This window comes from Larimichthys crocea, chromosome VII, assembly GCF_000972845.2.
Source record: "Larimichthys crocea isolate SSNF chromosome VII, L_crocea_2.0, whole genome shotgun sequence".
Lineage (NCBI taxonomy): Eukaryota > Metazoa > Chordata > Actinopteri > Sciaenidae > Larimichthys > Larimichthys crocea.
Genome location: NC_040017.1, coordinates 25478954 through 25496378, shown reverse-complemented (window position 1 = coordinate 25496378; position 17425 = coordinate 25478954). Strand labels below are relative to the sequence as shown.

At 39.7% G+C, this 17425-nt stretch overlaps 1 protein-coding gene across 5 annotated transcripts in view; it reads right to left on the bottom strand.

Moving 5' to 3' along the window:
- The window catches only part of arhgap42b (Rho GTPase activating protein 42b), a 55008-nt gene that overhangs the window by 28735 nt on the left and 8848 nt on the right, over positions 1-17425 (bottom strand). For all 5 annotated transcript variants that reach the window (XM_019272996.2, XM_010739715.3, XM_019272994.2 and 2 more), the window contains exons 2-3: positions 10428-10523; positions 7422-7483 (exon numbers count right to left, since the gene is read on the bottom strand). In XM_019272996.2, coding sequence (XP_019128541.1) covers positions 7422-7483; positions 10428-10523 — 158 coding nt within the window. The remainder of the gene's footprint in view (positions 1-7421; positions 7484-10427; positions 10524-17425) is intronic.

Here is a 17425-nt window from a genome sequence, read left to right as displayed (position 1 = left end):
AAAAGGAAAACTCTCAACATGGGAAATAAATGCAGCGCTGTGCAGAAAATCAGTGCTTAGTGGGACTGTTGTTGTTCATCTCATGGTGGAGCAGGAAAAGGAGAACAGAAGATGCATCTCAGTATCACTTAGAGAATAAAGGATGCGTCAGCTTGTTGAATACAGCCAGCAAACTCCTGATGCTTTCCCAGCTTGATTCTTCTAAAACTAGATATGCATTTCACATCATTTATATCTACTAGAAGCATAAATGAGTTGAGTTGAATGCATTATCATAAAATGTTATATGTTTGCCTATTTTCAATGTGTCACATGTGGCTCGAATAATTGAGCAAGTCAAACAAATGTCCTCAGCTGACATTACTGTCTTTCAGAGGCTGAGAGCATGAAACCAGAAGAATTGAGGCATCTAAAATTAGTACCAACCACGTCAAGCTTGTCAGGAGTGAGGCTATATGATGCTCCAAAGTTCAGCTAAATTTTAGTGATGGAAAAAGTCTCATTTTCAAAAGAGGTCCTTTAAAACTCTCACCTTAAGATACCTGCATTAATATGCGTCGCCACGAGTCTTCCCACTTTTTTCCTATGCTGCAGTTTGTGTAATGTATTTGAATAGTTCTGCATGCCGGCGTGCCCAAACAGTATTGGGATTGTATGAACTGGGTATGACTGGAATGCTGACACGAGTCCAATTCTATTTATTTGTGATGTTTGTCTCCATATTAGACATTTCATTGTAGAAACTCAGCCTCACTGTATAAAATGATCGCTCAGATCTTACAGAAAGTTTCTGATGTCAAACGAGAGCATGATTTCTTCAGAGTTTCTTGATGTGAAAATTTGGACATTTTTTTTTAAATCAATGTTACAGTAACAAATGGTATCAACCTAAAAATGGCTGCTACAACTTACCATCATATACTTGAATTATAATGTTTGAAGCCCATACATACAATATTCAAAGAGGTGGCCAAAGAAAATACAATGTTTATTATATATTTATGACTAGAAAATAAAATTATCTTCAGTTTTCCAGCCTTCAGTTGATCTATACCATTTCTGTGTGGTATACTGTTGACCTGCAATCTCCCCCTTAATGTCCCCTATACTCCCCTAAAAAAAGACAATAAACAGATAGATAGCGCTGCTCATGGTTACAAATCTTTTAAAGTGCAATAAGGACTAGCTGAGGTTTTATTTCGGTGAAAATACTTGAACACGGCCTGGATAAATCGGTAACTTTCACTGAAACAATAACACAAGATCACATTAAAAGAGCAGCAGAGGGAAGAAAAGGCTCACCATTTAGAAATACCTATAAGCTGACACTATAAATGAGATTTCTGACAATTTTATTTGGTTTTTCATGAATATTTTACATTTTCACATGTTTTTTTTGTTTGTTTGTTTTTTAAAAATTGAAGACAGTTTTATTTTTAAGCACGACACATTCATCAAAATAAATCTAATTCAGCGTAATTGTTTGAAAGTCAGGTTTATTCTATGATTCCAGCTGTAAAAAAGCCTCACCTGATTTTTTTTCAAAAATAACAACAACAACAACAGGAAGACACAATCTGTTTTCCACTGCAGCCACAAAAGACTCGCTCCCGGGGGGTTATGATCACCACTCCAAAAGCCACAACATCAGGGCACTGCCCTTCCACTCCTAAATGCCGTCCGCGCTCAGCAGTGCTGAACCTTCTCAACCCATGCAGAACTTGAACCACTTTCACTCTTTTTATGCCGCTGAAAGGGTTATCAGCAGGGGAATTATTCCGGGGGAATCTTCTTCAAAAAGATAGCATTTGTGAAATCTTTCCGTGGAATAACACACTTGGGTAGTTGGTAAGCCAATCACAAAGTGCACAAGCAAAAAGATTTCAGGCCTGGCCACCCGCCAAGCCAACAGACAATAAAACGCTTCAAGCTTGACAAGGCCTGCAGAAATGAGGCTACTGGTATGAGTCTATCCTATGCAGCAGATGCACCTTTGACATACAGTACGCTAGTTAACATTCCACAAAGGACGGGGCGCTCGATTGGAGACATACAGGTTTCCTCTTCATCTGCTTTGAAATGTCTGGGTTTCAGTGACTCTTATCAGTCTGTGTGCCCCTCTATTTTTAGTACACCGATTCAGTCCAGATGTGAAATGGGAGCAAGGGGGATGGGGGATCTGTTTTTTTATGTCAGGATCTGCTACTGAAAGTTTACACCCGCTCAGTGTGAGTGTGACAAGTTTCTCTTTACCAATGCGTGGCTATGACTGCCGCATCTGTCTGCCGTAATCTAATAGCACTAACAAACCTTACAAATAGAAGCACCATCTGGCAGCTATTGTGGTTTAAGTATAGCAGACAGTTTAGTCTCAACTGGTATAATGCACAATATTTCATGTTTTGAGGATGGTTTACTTCCCTTGTTTAGAGGAATTGCATACATTCGGTGAACATGTGTTGGTCCGAGATGTGCTAATTGAGTTCTGCAGACCAACTGTTTTCATTTTACACAAAGGCCAGAATGAAACCTTCTGGTCATCAGTGCTTTTCTGCTTTTCTCACCCAACCAGATGCTCACACACACATCACCACCACAGCACTGATCTGGAAAACATTTAAGGAATTTCCTCTTTGTGCTGTCTCATGTGACAGTTAGTGAAATAAAAGGTGTTCTGTGCAAAGCACAGCGCTTTGAAAAATAAGCTTTTTGTCTGTTTATAACCCAATAGCTGAATATGGGTGCTTGGCACCTCTACCCCTGACAACACACACATACCTCATGTCTGCATTGTTGCTCGTATGCTGTCATCCCTGATTTTCTATCTTTGTAGCTCAATACGAGATACACTGCCTGCTGTAATAAGGTACGTCAGAAATCAGAAGCAGGTACAAACCTGAACTTCACTGCAGAACTAACTATTCACTTTCAAAATAAATGTCAAACAGAAAAAAATGAAAATAAAAGCAGACTCAGAAGTTACTTTGTCGCGTCTCTATTCGGTGTTGCGACACTGCGGAGCTCGACTGCATCTTTATCAAGTCTAATGAACGCTGTGTGGGAGTGACTGTTAGTCAAATACATGAATACAAGTCATGAAAGGGAAAGTCATCTCCACAGATTGCTCTATATTCTCCTATTCCTCGTGGAACCTAAACAATTTGTGCCCGCCGACGTGTCTTTCATAGTAAAACAATGAATTATGTAACAGCTGGAGAAATATATATATATCAATTTTATGTTTGGTAGGATCAAATAGGCTATTATCCCAGCCTGTACACTTTAAAAAGAGGTTGAATTTTTGATTGCTGCAGCTGTGGTGCAACTTTAATGGGGGCAGATTAGAATATGCTCACTTGGGTTTATGACTACTTAATGAGAACTACTGTATTCCCTTCGCATTTATTCTACAAAACGGTCACGATTAAAAGACAGATCTGACAGTATTTATCAGACCATTCACAAGCGCTCGTGAATTGCTGCCGGAGAATTTTTGATGAATCTGCTGGATAGAGGAAAAAAGGCACCTAGGGCGGTCGGTAGCGTAGTGGGTTAAGCGGCCGCCCCGTGTGTGGAGGCTATAGTCCTCACTGCAGCTGGCCCCGGTTCGAATCCCGAATCGGACGGCTAATTTACTGCGTGTCACTCCCCCTCTCTCTGCCCCCTGCTTCCTGTCTATCTTCAGCTGTCCTATCAATAAAAGGCATAAAAGGCCAAAAAAAAAAAAAAAAAAGGCACCCGACACCCCCGGGTTTTATTAGTGAAACTTGATTTATCGTAGTTCTGAGATATGTGAAAATTATAGTGCACGCACACATCTGTAATTAGAAAGGTTATTCCCATCACGTCATACATGGGGTGAGGAATTCGAAAACAATAGGAACAGGTCTTGGAAATAAAATATATAATGGAAAAAAAGAACGCAGAACTAAAGGAGTATAGTAGTTAGCTATCTTAGTTTGTATGTGGCAGCTGTGGTATGGTGGAACACAAATATATTCTTCTAAACTGTTTCTTTGTTTTTAGTGACAGACCTGTGAAATGAGCCAGGCTGCACATCTGGATAGAGTTTCTGATTTTCAGTTTGATGGATGTTTAAGGGCAACTGATGCAGTTTTCAATGCTGACTCTATGTTTATTTGGCCTATAGAAGACATAAAAAAAGCATTTTTAATTATTTATGACAGAGATCAATTTATGCCAAAGTGGCACTGTTGTGAAAACTGTGAATGAGGAAACCGAAACTGAGACAGGCTTGATGTAAGTCACGGTCCTGGCAACCTGCCCACAGATCACCAAGCTTTGTCTACACCTCCTGTATCTGTAAATGAGCTTCAAAACGAACGCCGTACCTGCACAGCTTATTACGCATTGTCAGTCACAGTTGTAGACTGTGTAAGGTGAGTCATCAGCAGTTTACAGTTCATTTATAGGAGCAGCAAAGAAAAAAGAAAAAGAAGAAGGTTAGTTTCACTTTAAAGTAAGCAGCACCTCAGAATCCTGCTAATAAAGTTTTTAACATCAGCGGTATTTTAAAATTCTATGTTTTCATATGATATTAGTTACATTGCTGGCATCTGTATCCAGAGAGATTTAAAGTACTTGCAAGAGGAGAAAGAATAAGCATTGCTTCCTGCATCGCCGACATCAATATCAACCTACAGCTCAAAGCGTAGGGATCAGAGCCGTGTTTCTGGCATATTCCTGTGATCTGATGAGACAGAAGACTGCTAGGTGAAGAGGAAGGAGATGATGCAAAGAGGGTGCTTTTCAAGCAAGTAGAGAGAGATACAGTATATGAGGAGGGGTGTGTGTGTGTGTGCTATGAATAGGTTTTTACTTATTAAATCTATCACAACTGAATGAAGTACTGCACCCTATAGCCTCCGTGACTAGTCATAGCTGCTTTGATTGATTAAGTTTATTTCCATTACTTTGCAATTGCACATGCTGTTGTTGTCCTACACTTTTCGTCCTACTCAGCTGCAGTGTCATTTAATTTCTGTTATCCAGTTCAGCTGTGTCTCTGCTTGTCACCTTGATTTGTTTTCTTTGCACCCTTAAAAAAAACATCTGCATTAATATGAATTTATCGTCCTGTATTTCAATCATTTGTGCATACAAACGCTGTAAATACATCAAGCTACAAAGCAGCGTTCCCTCTTTGTGCCGTCCACATTTCTTATCCAAAAAAACATGCAACGCATTCTTCTTTGTGCCAAGCACTCAAAATACATAAAGGCCGTTTTAGTGTGTAAGTCAGCGTGCCCACATCTTCCTCTGATCATCCTCGACAGCCATCAAATGACCACCACTACTCCGCAAAGACGGAGGGCACAACCGTATGCCAGATCCTAGGCACCAGGGGAGAGAGGGGACAGCGAGAGCCGACCAGGCCTGTGTCGCACTGTGTTTACTGGCGAGGATGTCACACCCTGTTTCTGTATCCAGGGCGATCTGATAAATGTGTTGTAATCTGATAAACGCGTTGTTATCCACATTCTGACAGAACTCCACATTCCTTTGCTACTGTATTACACACCAGCGACATAATGAAAACCTCTGGGAATCCAAAACGTAAATTGTCACGTATGTCTCTTTGATTAAAAACATTTCGCCGCCTAGCATGTGATCCGAGCAGTAACAGTCACAGCACGGTCTTGTGATAGAAATTAACAGAAAATTGGATGAGACATCAATGTCTCACACAAACACTGCCCCAAACAAATCATTTGTCTCAATTTACAATGACTGAGTTTAACAGCATCACATAAAAACAAGTTCTCGGGTATCTACCTGTATGCTTTGTTTCCAACGATCTAATATTTTATGCTCCAAACTGCTTTTTAAGAAATCCTCCAGGAGGCTTTTAATGCGATCCGGATGCTTCACATCCATCAGGTTATTTAGTTTGTTTGCTGTATTTCATGCTGCAGGCTAAAACACAAACTGACTAATCGTGGTTTTTTGAATTTCAAATACTAAAGACCCAAAAGAAGATGATTGCAGCGTTGTTCAGGGATCAGAAACAAAGGATAAAGTAATCATACAATGACTAATTGAATAAAACAGAAATGTTATTTCCTTCCTGGAGAAAATATCATCAAGCTCTGGCGTCTCTGCTAAATTAGCAATACATTACTTGACCAGGCTGCATCATCTACAGCAATTATTAGATTATTAATACCACTTACAAGGATCAGAGCTTCAGAAATACAAAAAAAAAACACACTCTACGGGCGATATGAATTTATGAACAGTGCCCTTATGGTTGTCAAATTCATTAGGATGACACAAGATTCCATAAAGCTACATGGTCTGCACAGAGGTGACCCACATCTTCAAAGGGCAACTCTTTCCATCATAAAATGTAGCTGCACTTTGAATGTCAGGAGGAAAATGCTCACATTGACTCACATCAATTTGACTTTACATTAACATCTATGGGATGCTCCTGTGTTTTAGCACCTACTACTAGTCAATACAATGGATAGTCATGCAGAGTTATATCTGTGCATCCATGAACTACTGTGTGAGAACTTGAGTAGTTCAATATCCTTAGAAATACCTTAAACGTGTTTGTGTTTATCCTGAAAGGACCATCTGTGCTCTCCATTGAAATAAATCTTCCTGGTTTCAAACACTTAGACTGAAAAAAGTTTGTAGTCTGCTCCTTCATGGAGAACGGCGTCTTAATGAAAATGTCTCAGGTAGTTACAAACCTATGACTGCAGTCCTGCAGCTGCTCTCATTTGCATATCAAACTTTGTAAATCAGATGCACAGCCGAGGTATGTGGACTAAAGTAAGTCCTGCCTCGAGGCACCTCTCAGCACCACCCTCCAAAATGTCTCTTTTAACAAATCCTTAGTTTTACTGCACAAACGGAGCAACGCAGTGATGAAAGAAAGACGTGGAGGGAACTATGAAGCTGGAAAGACAAAACGTCAGAACATGTCAAAGAGGAATTAAATGTAAATGGAATTTTTTGAAGCTTTTTAAAACTAAAACAAGTATACAAGAAAATAAATACAAAAGTTTCGGATTATATCAATAGTAGTAGTATGGGCATTGCATGTTCTGATGTCCTGTATTCTGAACCTGGTTTTCTCTTTCACTTCCAACTACTGTGACTTTGACACACTTTGAGGAATATTGAGGTCATTCCATCCTCTTTGTATTTCAATAGAGCACAGAAGTTTTTTCACAGCAGAAGAAAGTGACTGACTGGCGTACAAACAAAGTGGCAGAACCCACGGACAGCTCAGAACAGAAACGAAGGCTGAACACCTGCAGATTACTTCTTTTCACGAGACGTCTCTACTCCGTACCATCCAAATCAATACCACATTTTTTATGTGCTAAAGCCAGGCAAGCTTTTTTTACAAAATCATCTATTTAAAAAGAAAATGGAGTTCTTACCAGGCGTCTCCTTTCCTCTTCAACAGTGTTCAACAGCTGGGAGAACTCTTTGAATGACTGGGCTGAAAGACAAAGAAACATCGTTTCTACAATGCCATATTAGAAGGTGAAACACTTATACATCAATGCATGATATGACGATGCACAATATGTTCACAATTTTGATTAAACGTACTGATCCACTATGTCTTTCTATTCAGATAAAAAAAAAAAAAAAAGGATATCTTAACGCAGCGGCTCAGTCGTTAAACGTCAGATGTTCCTGGCCCCCCACAAGCAGTGTAGCACGGTGCTAAAAAGTTTATTTGCACTGCGGCTTCAGAGCTTTCAGTGCTGCACATTTTAAAACCCAATAAAATCATGCAGCTGTCCAATTTAGAACCAAGACTAGCAGTAAAAAACAATACTTCAATTGAATGGAACCCACTGATTGCTTCCCTTTATTTTCTTTCACTGCTAGGCTTTACAATATGCCGTCACGTGTACGACAGACTGATGTGGTGGTGTAAGATATGTTCACACCATCTGGGCTTTACTTCACTGGCTTATATTATACTCTGAAGGGCCAGATGAACTCAGCAAATAATACATCGAATCTTATCTGCGAGAGAATTGTGCCTTGATAGCTTCACAGCTTCATTAAATAGAGGGCCAGATACAGCGTGGCCTCTGTTGGTCAGCCCCTGTGTCACCCTGTGTCCAGCCATTTAGCAGCGGTCTAGCTGCTCTGCTTGCCAACACAGTAACATCATTATCAGCCACGACAGGCTGGCATGGAGACCCATGCATCATCTTAGACACTTTGGTCCATTTACACACCAAAGCTTTTAAAGACCATGGAGCAATGATTTTGTGCCAGTGATCCTGCAGGCGGGCTGGCTGGCCTCCTATTAACGCCACTAGCTCCTTTATCAACAGCGCAAACCTCTCAGGGGGTAAAGGGCGCAGCTGGAACCGTTGATGGGACAAGATTAGACTCTAAAGAAAGGAAATGGGAGTCAAAGTGAGGTTACAGCTTGCATATGATTCACTGGTAAATGGAGGGAAGGCAATAGACCTAATGAATCAGTGGATGGAATCAAATTTACTACCTCAAGAGAGGAGGAAAGGGGAAGATGAGCTTATGTGAAAATAAAGAAAGACATTTACTGCACGCTACAAGATGATTTTTTTTATTTCTGAGCAGGTTTACGGGCTCAAACGTTGCCTTTTCTGCTTGATATTTAATGTTTTGTTCAGGTTATGGACCACATCCGAGTTGTTCCACCTTGGAACAGCTCTCAGAGACTAAAGGATTGACCTTCTGAGAGAAGGGCATGTAACTTTTTCGAAAAATTTAAATTTCTATAGCCACATCAATCTTTTGGCCCCATTGATTCCTAGATAACTGGCGTGGAATGTGAATGTCACTGCAGGAAGTCATGGAGTGAAATCAATAAAAGGTCAGGTGAACCCGTCTGGCAGCACATACAGGTTTCCTGATGTTACGTGGGGAAGTTGGGAGCATCAAAGTGAACCACAGCAATACTGCATCAAGATTGTGGCTGGCATTCACGCAAGGGTCTAGCTATGTCAATCAGAAAGCTCAGTTTCATTGATGACTAGAGATTGATTTCAACAGGTCGTTTCATTTTTTTTCAAATAGTAATCATGGCCTTTTCTATCTGAGATGGTGAGTGAACGCTGGTATAGAAAACGATGAAATCACTTCTCTTTAAGAAGATATTGAACACTAAGAGTCAATCGCAAAATAACACATTTATTCCCATTAACAGGCAGGAAATTGAGTGTTGGTCATGCAAGGAATTTCATATCCGATTATGTCGTGTTAAGTTATTTCAATTTCATTGTTATTTGTGCCAATGCTGTATCCCCGGTGGTCTTGATTAAAAGCCTCCCAAGTGAGTTTACCATTGTGTCTGTATTACACAGTCAATAAAATGTTTCAAAACAGGTGCCTGCTGCTCTGTCATCTGAGCCACAGGCATGGCCAAACCGCTGGCTTTTACTGTGCCAGCGATTTGCACAGTAAATACACAGCAGGTCCAGCTACATAACAGGTGGGCAGCTAAAATATCCATTCTTCAATCTGCGATCAACACCTTTTCTTGATTGAAGCCCGGGAAAATGGGTGTATTGCCTCAAATTAAAGCATGCTTGATCCTAATGGGGCTTGAATTCGGTGTGGATTTTCCAATAAGCATAATTGGTGTCCTGCACCCCTGCCTATCATCGAGAAGCTGCAGCTTTGGGAAGGAGAAAAAAAGGGAAGAATGACTGTTCATTACGCATTCAGATGAACATTACAGCCTCATGTAGAGGAGGTCGATATCCAGTCTAGCCCTCACAGATGGACAGTAATTCAGTAGTCTCCAGCTCCACAGAGCGACGGACTCAAGCTGGGGATAATGAGCAGTGAAAAAAGAAGAGAAAGAAGAGGCCAGACTGGGAGTCCTGCCCATTAGAGCCGGAGAGGCGCACTGCACAGCTGCTTTCATATTCCTGTTGGAGGCTTGGAGGTTCGCACCTCCATTAATCTCTGACACTGATCACAATTAGTCCCTTTGATCTCGTGTAGGCTTAAAAAGATACAGGGGAAACATCATAAGCAAATCAATAGCATTAATTATACATGCATCTCAGACAACTTTAAGATCCATGCTCAAAGCTAAATCCCAGTCCAAGATTTTGCAGAGTATGTTCAATTCAGTCTGAAAACAGATTTTCCATTTTCCTTTAACAACTTTTTACTGGTGTAAAATCGCTCAAATATAATAATATCATATTTTGAGTACTTGGTCCTCAACCAGAGGACGTTAGCTCTTCTGATTTGTGTAAGTGCTGCAGCCAATTGTGTTCGAGTATCTCCAGAGAGAATCCTTACAGAAATGTCAGGAAGGTTTTGCACTGAGGTGACAATCTGACTAATTGGGATGAGCAAAGAGAAAGGAAGATCTCCAAAGAGAGGGAGATGAGTCCTCCTGGACCTGGCCAGACTGAACTTACCAATGTTCACCTCATCGTCTGTCTCTGCATCACCTATGCACTCAAACTGGAACTCCTGCAGGGACTGGGAGAACTTCTGGACAGCAGCAGAAAGATCTGCAAGAACAGAGAGACTGAGCATCACACAAATGAATGAAACACAAATCCAGCACAGTGGGCCATGCCTCAGAAGTCATTCGGTTATATCAGCATGTCAAGGTATATTGACAAGCAGGGAGCAGGGTAATTAGAAAGATAAAGTAAAAAGTCCAAGCTCAATACGATGTCACAGTTCAAATTATACACCAGCGTATATGTAGATGTGGTACTTCCAGTATACATAAACACATTGTTAGGTTTGCTATTTGTTATAGTCACAACAGAAACAAAATACTGGAACTTAAGAAGAGCACTGCTTGACAACTTCTCGGAGCAGAAGAGCTAAAGGATGCACTTTCATGATCTGCTGACTGTCCAATTCCATGCCCAGTGACATTCATACAATAGCAGTTTTGTGTTGTGACTGCAATATCTGCTTTATTTACTTCATCACTTGTCCATTGATCATAATACTCAGATCTGTCCAGAAAAATTAAGCCCAGCTGAGCTGCCTAACCTTTCTGTCAGAGATGATATAGTGCACACACAGAGTTGAAATCCTGAGAAAAATTCCACCTTTGGACACTCTCAAACGACTAGATATAAATTTCTGCTGTTTACCACATTCCAGGGGTTTTAGCTGTGATGAAAAGCTGTCCTTATTTTCTTCGGAGTGACATTTGACAGCCTCCAGAGAACAGGTTTATGCATTTTGCGTTCCAACTTTCCAGCTGGGAAAAAAAACAACCAAAAAGTGTGTCCTGCCTTTTATTTAAACATCCACTGGTGATGTCAGTGGAAAATTTGGTATCTCTAAGTCTCATAAGTATTTTTCCACTTGTAAATTTGCATTTGACAATCGAAAAGGTCCGGTGTGTATGATTTACGGGTCTCTATTTACAGAATGTGGCAGAAGTGGAATGTAATATGCATAATTATGTTTTCATTCGTGTCTAATCGGCTGAAAATAAGAATGATTATGTATTTTACCTCAGAATGAGCCCTTTATATCCCACACTGCCTGCAGTGTTGAACCACCATGCATCTACAGTACATTTAAATGGAGTAAAAAACTGGCTCTGGAAAGTAAAGTTTCTCCTTTACACTAGGAAGGAGGGTGAGGCAAGGGGTTGCAATCAGTAAGCTACTAAATCCTACACACTGGCACTTTAAATAGAACTATACTCTAACAATACTACACGACTATACTATAGCAGTGTGTGACATATTTCACATTTGTTCAGCCCCATGGTGCTCATGAGCCTGCTAAAAGTTGAAATCAGTCCAAGCTTATTCACAAACCTTCAATGTGGCAATCAGGACCAAATCATTGCACCATAGTTACTGAATTGATCCCAAGATTCAAAATCAGAATTGATTCAAGCTACTGAATATATTCAATAAAGTTATACAAGTTCAAGTTTTTATGTGGTCTCGTACCTTTGACTTATCAGCAATGAGCCAGAACTGGCAAAGAGTAATGGCCCAAAGTTACATGTCCATTCGAGAATTAGCCTAAAAATGAAAAGTCTATGGAAGTAAAACACCAAAATACAAAAAAAAACAACAACTAGGTTTTCATTTCCTGAACCCTGCCCAGTCCACTTCACTATTATCCACAGAATAAAACAAACAAAACAACAAAATGGGCCCATAAATGTCAGACACCTTACCGTGACCTGCACTTACCAGTTTTTCCCTTTTCTCTCAGCTTAAAAATATTATGCGATCCAATAAATATATAAAATATATCTAATACATTTTCGTGCTTTTATCTTTTATATAATTAAGTTGTAATGATACATTTTTCACAACTTTATGTGGAGAAACAAAAACTTAAACTCCCCAATTAGGCAACATCAACACATTACTGCTGAACATTTTCAGGTCCCATTTCTAATTATTGAACATATGTACATATATCATGGCATGAATTTTGATCTATTCTCTGGATTTTAAAGGAAATAAAGACAAAAATAATCACAACTCGAATAAGACATTGAGTAGTGACTCATGAAAACATACACCCATACAATATTCAGTATACATATCTAATTATCTGCATGCTAAAAAAAACACACAAGTGATGAGAGGGTCTGATTTCAGTCAGACTCAAAAGAAAATGTGAACGTGTCGGAAGGGAAAGCAATTAAGCTGCATTTTAATGCGACGGGCTAACTGCAATGCTGACCTGCAAATGGCTGGCCGAGTGCATGAATCACTTTTTATTTTTTTTATTATGCAACAGATTTCAATTTGTTTCATACCCCGGTTATATAAAGGTTAGTGTGTGGGTCTGCTGTGTTAGCACTGTGAGTATATTCTTGCTGAGGTGACGGTAACCTATGTTTACAAGTACTTTAAAGAGTGGGATGAAGCTTTTGCGTGTAATAGAGGCTTTTAACATTTCACAATCCAGCCGAATTTATAATTAGAAGTAAAACAAGATGGAGATTTGAAAATACTCTGACATTTTAGCTGTCAGCCCACACAGTTTGAAATGTACACATTTTATCATATCTGTTGTTGACAGCGACTCACTAATTTCTTCTCTCAGCAGCGGTCATGTCTTTAGTTAAAAAAACTGTGAGCTTTACAGACTCTGCCTGGAAAGTAGGAAAATGCACGTATCATATAAAGTAAATATCGTGTGATTGAAGACAGCAGAGGAAATGGAGGTTGAGGTTGCAAGTCTGAATTTAAACTGCAGTAACTTGCTTGCAATAATTACTTCTGAATGGATAGGACACATTCTTTTCATACTGTTAAGAAGGATCCCATGAGCAGTATGAAAAGTATCAAAAGGGGATGTTATTGGTAGTATTCAACCAAAGATCTAATTTTTTCCAAAGAAATGAAATTTAAATGTCGTCCATGCTGGCAGAGGGAAGCCTCGTCTGTGGCTCTTCTTGAGGTTTCTACCATCTTTTCCTCGTTAAAAGGTTTTTCAGGGAGTTTTTCCTCAGTCGAATCGAGGGTCTGAGGACAGAGAGGCGCGCTATACGGGTGTAAAGCCCCCTGAAGCAATTTGGAATTTGTGATTTTAGACTGTACGAATAAATATGACTCGACTTGAACGGATATTTAGTTGATTATTTCAACTGTAATATCAACTATGATACTAAGAGTTTAAAGCTTTATTACTTTATAACATTAAAGTTTGACATTTTTAATAGAATCTTGTATTTTGGATGTAATGTTTGACAGCTCATAAGAGACATGCAGCTTCTTCTGTACCACTACCAGAGAATCTACCAGGTACAAACCGGACTTAAAGGCCCACAAAAATCAATGCTCTCATCTCGACAAGAGCATAAATTGCTTGGAGAGCCTGATACAAAAGAATCATGTGACATTTGTCAGTGAGTGTCTTTTCTTTTCTTTATTTTAGGTATCTGTAGGAACAAATTACTCTGACTAGACCATAGATTGAAAGGCTCCTAAAGACACCCTACCCTGAGCGCCACCGAGTGGAACTTTTCCACTGGATGTATTGTGTTAGTGATGTGCTCCCATCATTCCTGCCTTCATTCTAAAGCTGCTGATTTGAGATCAATACCCAGCTACAGTTGTTGTCGGATGTACTCACAGGACCGTCAATAACAGATGATCTCTTAGCTCTGACATCCAGACAGGCCCCATCCTCTAAAGCACAAACTTTGTAGCCATCAAGTGATTGCATAGTTTCAGCAAAAATAGGCAAAAAAAGGAAATATGTGCACATAAAACATACACCAAAATCATCATGATCATCTGCTTGTAATAATATTCAAGTACCAGCATTCAGTGTACAGTGATCTAAACCTGTAGTCGATCAATTAGTCTTGTTTATTTATTCTTATACTTACTTTATTCGTTCCTGATTGAAACAAGATTAGTTTTCCCATTTTTACACCATTTACCTTCATTACACAACTTTCTTGTATTATTAATAATGTATTATTATTATTATTAATGTATTGTACAACATGTAACATGTGGGAATAAATGGTATCCGATATTGAGGAAAAATTTCATTACCATTTTCCCAGCTACAGCTCTCATTTGAAAGCACCTCTGAGTTGAGGGCTCATGGGAGATGCGGTTGTGACAGCAGCTGCTGGGGCAGAAGCTTGGCCAAAAGTGGGACTACACGACAATTATAGATCGAGATTTTATGATTATGGTTTAAGGAAAAATCCTTGAACCTCAATTTATTTCACGAAACGACCGATCAAATCACATGAAATTTTTTTTGTTCAGATCTTCTTTTTTTTTTTGCTGTTTTATTAAAAATGAAAGGAGGGAACGAAGGGCCTGCTCTTCTGCAGGTGGTATGCCCTTGAGGGGAATACAAGCTGTTTGGCTGAGCATTGAAAGTATAAATGGTGCAATGCTCTTTTCCTGCTTTGCTGCACTGAAAGCCCAAGTTTTAACTGGCTGCTATTTCACTGATTGCAAGTGACAGAAACAATCTCTACCTGAGCCTCGTTTTAAACTGAGGTTAATAGTATAATTCGTTAATCGCTGCATCCCTAAGTGGGACGGTATTTATTACCACAACAAGCCTTAGCTAGTTACTCACTCACCTCATTTGGAGAAGCAAGGGAACTGATGATGAGACGTTAATGCCCTCTGTAATATATGTCAGGACTAACGCAGTGGCCAAGCTCACTGCTCATTCTCTGCAGCTGCATCCACCTATGCATGCTGCTCGCTTTAAATTATGCTTCATAGGAAGACGGCAAAAATCAAGAGTTATGTATATGTTGGTTAATTACAGGTGAAGCGACTGACAGAACTGAACTGTGCACAGCAAACATCCAAATGTTGCCGTGTCCTCAGCAGAAAAGCTGATTGCCTACAGACTTAAATGTTTCTGCATCTCCACTCTCCACAATTAAGAGTGAAGTACAGTGTATGATTTCAGTTTGACACAAGCAGAACTTAAGAAAATGGGTTGCCTCGATGATTACATTCGCTCGTAACATCCTGCGCCGCTTTACCTCAAGTGAACATATGCATGAATAAATATTTACCATATTTTAATTAGGGTAATTCTCATGGGAGACCTGGCACAACTATTTTGTCTTTATTTTCTATTTATATGCATTATTTACGAGGTTTGGGATTCACCACTAATGATTTGGGCCCTCTGCTCATTAAAAGAGAAACCAACTCACTTTAAGTGATCACAAGATAGAGTAGCAAAGATAAATGGAAAGAGAATTGGTACAAAAGGAAGATAAATGAACGGATTAAATTTTTAAACCCTTGGCGAGAAGTAAAAAGGTATAATCAGTGCAACACATTCCAGGTTGGACACTTTAAACCTTTACAATGCAAACAGAGACCCTCTGCTTTCACATGGCCTTTCATCAGTTTGAATTCAGTTCAAATCAAATCACTTCATTCGTCCCAGGGGTGCAATCAGTCGTAGATAACGAGAGTACGAGCGGCACGATTAACAAGTAACACAAAGCAGGACAAAATTAAAACAACATGTGAAAATCACACGTAAGATACATCGCAGCGTTGCTGATTTAGGCTCATGCATTGTATGGCACACAGTGCAAAAACACACCATGCACACTCATGAGTCATTTCATGTCAGTTTGGTTTGGCAATAACACTGTGCTGTAACAACATTAAATTATAGTAAACTAGATAAAATTGTGCAAATATATTAAAAAGCTTCACTAATTAACTCTAAGTTAAGACACTTTACGTGTCAATACAGGTGATACAATGCCTGGGGTTAGAAACACCTTTAAAAAAGGTGATAACGGTGCTGTACAGGGACATACAGCAGCAGGCCAGATTAGTTTCCATTCTAGAAGAGAGGGAGAAAATAAGCAAGAAGAGACAGAACGAAAGAGGCACCTTTTGTGGAGAGGAAGTACAGACTTCATGGTGCCCGAGATATTTCATCTTACTGCTCTGCATCTCCTCTGACAGGAGCAGGAATTTGGTGCGTATCACACACTGAGTGTGTGTGCCTGGTGGAAAAAGAGCTGTGCTGTTCAGGGGAGTAATAAAAATGGAAGAAGCGTAACTTTGATAAGGTTCTGAAGAATCTGGAGATGTTATTCATCACACTGAAAAAGAAAAAAGGGGGAGAAAGAATGACCTGTTTTTCAAACGGTGACTAATTAATACAGTATTTATGCCTCCGCCTCAAATTAGTGCTCTCTAATTTTATTACACCGAGCAAACGTTTTATCTTTCCCTGCATGCGGTTTTCACCGTGTGTGACCTGATGATTCTTCACCCAGCAGGCGTTGCACAAAGACGGAGCAGAAAGAACAATAGTTCCACCCTCCTGTGCAGGTTTGAAATTAAAAGAGAAGAGCTTTGACCAGCTGGGCCAAGACCTGACTATAGGAGCACCCATACCAGTTAGTGCATAGTGTGTGAGGTGTGAGATGTTTGTCAGTCATCACACAGCAGAGCCCCCCCATGGGTATGCCCTTTATCCCGTCTCCAGGGCAACCACATACTACTGAATCCCATCTGCTGACAAAACTCAGACAACACTGCAGGAAAGTCTGCGCTCTGCTTGCAAATATTGCAAATTGCACGCTTGCCTCAGTAGCTAGTACGCCGTGAGTTATAATTTAAGGACATGCAGAAATTTTGCAATTTAGATTTTCACAGTTGTGGTGTGATGACTTCAACAAACCAATGTCATTATGAGGAACAGTGTGTCTGTCATACAGGCAACATATCAAGATTTTTCTTTCATTTCCCAGCTCTGCTCATATTTTGGCTCAATCAGCTAAAATTACACTGATGCTTCACGGCGCCATTTATTTACTGTTGCCTCAATGTATAATCAGCAACTTTCTACATGTTATCAAACGTGGTGTAACATATAAAAATGCAACGTTATTGCATTAATATGAATATAGCTAGTATCACAGAACACTATCTAACCCTAA